The sequence below is a fragment of the Atta colombica genome, unplaced genomic scaffold (assembly GCF_001594045.1).
Source record: "Atta colombica isolate Treedump-2 unplaced genomic scaffold, Acol1.0 scaffold82, whole genome shotgun sequence".
NCBI classification, from domain to species: domain Eukaryota; kingdom Metazoa; phylum Arthropoda; class Insecta; order Hymenoptera; family Formicidae; genus Atta; species Atta colombica.
Genome location: NW_017259575.1, coordinates 356,775 through 363,031, shown reverse-complemented (window position 1 = coordinate 363,031; position 6,257 = coordinate 356,775). Strand labels below are relative to the sequence as shown.

Below are 6,257 nucleotides of genomic sequence, written 5' to 3'. Positions count from 1 at the left end.
TATATATATATATATATATATTTCGCAAAATCAAAATATCACAGCAAGAAAAAAAAAGTTAAAAAACTTATCATTTATTATTTTTAATTTCGAGCAATAGTTTTTGTGAGATACAGATTAAAAACTGGTCAATCATAGATTACAGTTAAACGGCCACTTAACTATAATCTATAATTAATCTGCAGTTTTTAATTGTTATATCTCCTAAAAATTGCTCAAAATAAAAAATGGCAAAATACTTCTGTCACTTATTTTTTCAAGAATTCGCTGTGATAATTTGATGCACGAATTTCGAAACATTCTGTATTCATAATTAATAAAACAAAATTTTCAATTTCTTCTCAAGTTAGGTCTTGATATTTTTCTCCTTTCATCATTTTATTTCATTTCAACGAACACAAAAAAAATGTTCTATGTAATGTGTATTTCTCGAAACTTTTACTTCTCTAAGAGCCTGCTTTATATCCTTTTCTCGAAAGTAATCTATACGAGGGCTGGTTTCCAACTGTGATATATCTGTCAAAGCCTCTAATGAAGAGCCCTTTGTATCCACCAGACGTATGCTTTTGATAATTTTATATTGCTTCAAAAGAATCGCGGTATAAAGAGGCGTCACTCCCCCGCCGATGATGCATACTCTGATGTTAGCCTCGTTGTCTTTTTGCACATTTTTATCTTTTTCTTTCGTCAATTTTTTTACACTCTTCTCCTCAATTCTCCTCGATTCTCCTCGGACTTTTCTATAGTCAGTCGGAAGGTTTTTTGAAAATTTGCGATGTAAGAAAATAGGATGACGTCTACATCGCCGTGATAAATCAAGAAACAATCTCGATAACGCAGTCATAATTAAATGATTTTTAACGTTTTTATGATTATGGAAAAAGGAGGATTTATAAGTACATTTTTTACGATTTTGTAGAATGAATCCAAAAACAAGAATATTGTCGGAAGTGATCGTGCGACTCACGATGGATTTATGCGAGACAAACAAGTGATTTGCGATACGTGAAATGCATGTGAAGCTTGTATATACATTGAAAAAATAGATGGATACCTCTGCAACTTAATTAAAACGAGTAAAAGTGAGAGATGCGTTTTTTTAATATAAAAAAATATTTTATTCTTGTATGACAAAAATATATACTTATGAACATATATTGTACTGCATCATGTTATAAATACAAACATTTTTTTTTAACATTTTGTTATGTAAACATTCTTGCAACAATTTTCAATGTAACTATTCATTTAGGTTCGTATTGCGCACAAAAGATTACAGAATGGGAATAGGAAATAAACAGATTTCACTTATTAGAAAAATCGATTACTGGAATATATAATTTTTAGTAGATTGAAATCGGTTATTCCCTATTTCGATTTCTTATTCGTTTAATTATACGCAGCCCCTTATAATTTCTTATATAAAAATTCTACGTTTGACACGAGCAGATCGATTGTCGATGAATAACGTATATTTGAAAAAATAAAATATTGGGTATCATGTTATAAATACAAACATTTCAAAACATCGTAAACACTTTCGCAACATGTAATTTCCGATAATCCATTTTATACAAAAATTTTAGGTAATATTTTTAAGCAATTGATTCTAACAAAAAATCGATTACCATTGACGGACGCAGATTTGAAAAATTTGTTAGAAAACATCCTCGTGTGATTCAAGTAAACAGATAAACGCCACATTTATATAACATAAATATTGGTTATAATCTAATCAAACTAGAGATTTCCTTTAATTTCTAATACAATCATTGTTGTTGAGATTTCATAAATAAAAAGTTGTCAATTCATTTGTCTGTAATAAGGATTGTAAAAGTAAATATTATCCTTATTTCTGATTAAAATATTCTTCCAGAATTGCGTTACAAATATGTCATAACGATTAGAGATTTTATAACAGAGATGAACAATTTTGTCAAAAGCCTGTGAGAAAAAGACACATATGTATATACTTTTTTCTTGCATGTATATTATCTCATTCTAATTTATACCTCACTCTATAATAATAAAAGTTATAGAGTAAAACGGTAGAATGAGATTCTGTTATAGGGTCTCTAGTAACAACAATATAACTTATGCAAATTTTATTACACTCTGTCTTGTTTGTCTTTTTATGTTCTGTCTATTTGAATATATAAACACAAAAGAAAATCTTGTCACTTCAACGATGATGATCCAGGTTGAATGATAATATCAGACATGTCTGGAACCGAACAAATCTTCAATTCTTTCTCATTCGCCAAATGCAGCATAGATATAAAAGAGATCGGTACGCTCAATGCCTCGGCATTGCTTTTCGTCAGCAATTTTGGCAGTGCCTTGTAAACGTTACTGAATTGCTTACTCTCCTTCATCGTATCGGTCACGTCTACTGTTTCTCCAGTATTTGCCCCATTATTATTCGTGGACTTCAAATAGGTCCATATGGATTTCTTTAATTGTCGCATGTCGATTTTCTTCGCTTTCAAACAATACGCGATAGATATTTTATTAATCAACTTTGGTGCGGCAACTAGATTGTCGCCAGTAAGACCCTGACTACCCATTATAGCGGCGTCAAAGTTACAATCATCGTTACCATCCTCCCTCGCATCATCATAATCTTCATTGTGTTCAACATTCGGACAGTATTCCAGCGTGTCGTTTGGATTGTTATAGTCGTATCTCTCACCATCGGATACGTCAGCGACATTCTCTTTCTCACTATTTTCCGACCTTATAGTTAATCTCTTGTACATATAGAGCTTGCTCCCCTGCGCAATATCGTAATGCACATCCTCCGGTAGGGTCAAATTTTCGGCGCTCCATTCCGCTTTTGCGGTTTTAGCATGTAATTTAATGTACTGGCCCGACGCGAACTTTGCATCTATGATATCGCGTGCCTCGTCATATAGCAGTTTAAATTGTTTTCTCTTTTCTTTTTTCTTAGCTTGCATGCAAGCTACTTTTTTACCATCTTTGTCGATAGCGTAAGATGTCATGAAATTCCAAAACTTCCAATGGGACGGGCCAGCCCAATGCAGGTTCATCTTTGATTGAACAAACGAGTACTCGGATGCCCGGACGTTATGCATTTCCGTGACATTCACTGGACGATCCATCGTTTGTCGAAAACATGACTGAACATTCTCGTTGTCATCATGTTCGATATCGAAATAGTTCATGGGCTCGGGCATCGGATCGTCATCATGCTCCACGCTTGCATTCAAATCAAATTGAAATTGGTTCTCATTGTCATCAGGAGATTCGATTTCCTCTTCCGGTTCGTTCTCTACGGACCAACCGAGAAACTCAAAGTTTGAATATGATGCACAAATCTCCAAATTTGAGAAATCTTCGATCGCTGGTATGACATATTTTATATTTGAATTATTTTGTGAATCAGGTTTATTCTCCAAGACATCGACAAGCACGTCGTTATATGGATGCTGATAAAAACCGGAATTCGCGTGGTTCGGCAATGTCGCTTGGTACAACATATCGCTGGTCTGTAGATCTCCTTCGCCTATCATCGCCGACATAGGTTTTGCGATCTCAATGTTGCCTCTCAGAGCTTCCACAGTACTGAAGATCTTTTGCTTCGATTTCTTCTTTTTTTTCGGCACCTCGACATTTTTCTGTACAATTTCTTCCTCATCCTCCGAATTTTGTTCCATATTTACCGTTCCCTGTTTATCCAGTCCACCAACCATTTTGAGTATTTCCATATGTACATTGTCCACACGATATCCATAGATCTTGGTGCTCACATCCAAGGAGGTGCTAGCCACTAATAAATTCGACATATTGACATCCTGTTTCTTTATCATATACGTCATAAAATCAATCATCTCCAAACTAAATGCATTCTTGATATTGATCTTGTTCTCAGCATTCAGTTGTATGCATTTATTTATGCTCTCGGCCATTTGGGGTGCCGGAATATTCGACAAAAATCCTAGGCCTAGAGATAATCTTTTGCCTTTACTATTTCCGTTAGATGGTGATGTAAATATTTCACGTCGACGAGCGATACGTTCCGCCTCATCGTCGTTTTCTGATAAGTTATTTGCTGATGGGATTTGAACAATGGACTTTCTTCGCAACGGTGACGAAGAATTTGATGAATTTTGTTTAGATTCCAATCTCTTATATATTATAGATTTGTGAGACTCCATTTTATGAAAAAAAATTTTATAACTTTTATTTATAATATATACTGCTATAATTTATACTTGTCCTTAAATATTCTCAGCCTCCTGAAACAAACAAGCATACATCGTTTCAATTAGCACGATAAATTTTTTGTGACAAAAGAGAAGTAAATCGCTTATATTATATAATTCTAGTGCGTGTTCATTCGCAATACAGATTCTATACCACTTTTTAATCATTCTTAACGAAAATTGTAGCCACAGAAAAATATAAAACATTATAAATTATATCACAAACTGCTTGTGTAAGCTATTAAATCTAAAGGTTTTGAGAATTATATTATTCTTAAATAAAAACTTTCTTAAAGAATTTTAAGAAAATTAATGAGTTTATCTGAAATAAGTATGTAGAAAAATATTGTTGGATAAATTTATGAATCTACTTCAATGAATTTATTAAGACAAACTTGGGAAGGAGATTAGGAAGAACTGTAATTATAGTTATAAACAATTTATGATAAATAAGTTATTTTTAAGTCTGTTAAAGCTCTCCGATCAAACTGGAATCATTAAACAATTAGTTTGTATTGATTGAAAAGGTTACATTCCGTTTTTAAAGTTCTCAACAAGTCACTTTATTATTAGATTAGTGCACAAAGATTGACGAAGTAAATGTAATAGAATTCTTATAAGAATCAGTATTATTCTAAAGCTTGAAAAAAATCATTTTAGTCACAACGAGATTCTCATTTCTCAAAAATAGTTGATGGGTTACCAAATGAGTGTACTTAACAATAGATATTACTTGGCAGTATCTATACCCACCGATAAAGCTGCAAAATTCTTCGTTATTTTCTCGAGATCGGCCCTGATCAACCGCAACAGAATATAATAACGTTGCAGTTCATTGTGAATCTTCTGCAGAACTTGCAATGTACGCTCGTCGTGAGAAGGCATTGGATTTGACAGAAATATACATGAAACATTCGAACAACATCTTACGTTGAAATGTTAAATGCTCATCTCAATTCCACACCTCACCTATCGCTCACCATAACTTGCGATCTTGCGATTAGAAACTACTATCAATGAAAATTACTCCAGATAAACGAAAAAGTACGTTGTGTTTCTGAGCGATGTATATTTAAATTCACGGACGCTGTCATGGATGATGTTGGCGTTACCGGCATTACCGCGCGTTCCTAAAAGCATTAAAGTGCCTTTACGAAAGCATTAAGGTGCCATTATATAAAAGCATCAAGCCACAGACACTAATCATACCTAGCGACAGTGAACTTTCTTGTGATCTGCAATTTTTAGTTCATACGTCGATTTGTACATTTAGGAATAAGGCAGACGTATTAGAAGCTTAACAGAAAATTCAAAATTCATCAAATTTAAGAGCCTGTCCTTTCATAGCTCTACTATATATACATCACAACATGGCGGTGAATCATGTAGAACTTAAGAATACCTACATCAAAGGTACCGACGATCAGTATCGCCGCTGTGTATGATTATATTGTAGTCAAGCGTCGAGCGTCGAGCTTTTGTGAGCTTACTATTCGCTAAACACAGATCACGTGATCAAAATTGACAAATAGCAAGCTCATGATGCTCGACGCACTATTAACGCAGTTTGATGCCCTATGTAATGCCCATATCACACTAGCGATTGGAGATTACGTTTACATTCACGTTTGCATTCCTTGATCAATCAAAACGAAGCTATTGATCAACAATTCCGATTGAAAAAAGCGCATTCAGCAGACACAACGATTGAATAAGCGTTCGCTGCTATTGATATATTCTTCTAAATCTAAAATTCCGATTGGATGAGCTAAAAGAATATATCAATAACAACGAGCGCTCACTCAATTGTTGAGTCCACTGAATGCACCCAAAGATACAACCCAAAGATATCTCCAATTGCTAGTGTAATATCAGCAAAAAGCACACAAAAAACTTAAGATTCTTAAGGTTCTTTAGTAAAGTGCTGAAAATTTGAGATGCCTCATCAGGACCTATCCAAAATTACAAATCTGCATAATTTGGATAAAATATAAAAACTACGTGTGTATGTATATATATATATGTATATAT

At 33.7% G+C, this 6,257-nt stretch overlaps 2 protein-coding genes across 2 annotated transcripts in view; both read right to left on the bottom strand.

Moving 5' to 3' along the window:
• LOC108692770 (malate dehydrogenase-like) overlaps nucleotides 1-844 on the bottom strand; it is a 3,817-nt gene extending 2,973 nt beyond the window's left edge. Inside the window, exon 1 of the mRNA XM_018201195.1 lies at nucleotides 443-844. Coding sequence (XP_018056684.1) covers nucleotides 443-844 — 402 coding nt within the window. The remainder of the gene's footprint in view (nucleotides 1-442) is intronic.
• A 1,233-nt stretch (nucleotides 845-2,077) lies between these two features.
• LOC108692755 (condensin complex subunit 2) lies at nucleotides 2,078-4,178 on the bottom strand. Its single transcript, XM_018201174.1, has one exon. It carries the CDS (start codon nucleotides 4,176-4,178, stop codon nucleotides 2,178-2,180), a length of 2,001 nt encoding a protein of 666 aa, XP_018056663.1. The 3' UTR covers nucleotides 2,078-2,177.
• Between the last annotated feature and the right edge of the window lie 2,079 nt (nucleotides 4,179-6,257).

What these genes read in the sequence shown, in the direction of transcription:
- LOC108692755 (XM_018201174.1), bottom strand. Translation starts at nt 4,178, where the DNA reads ATGGAGTCTCACAAATCTATAATATATAAGAGATTGGAATCTAAACAA.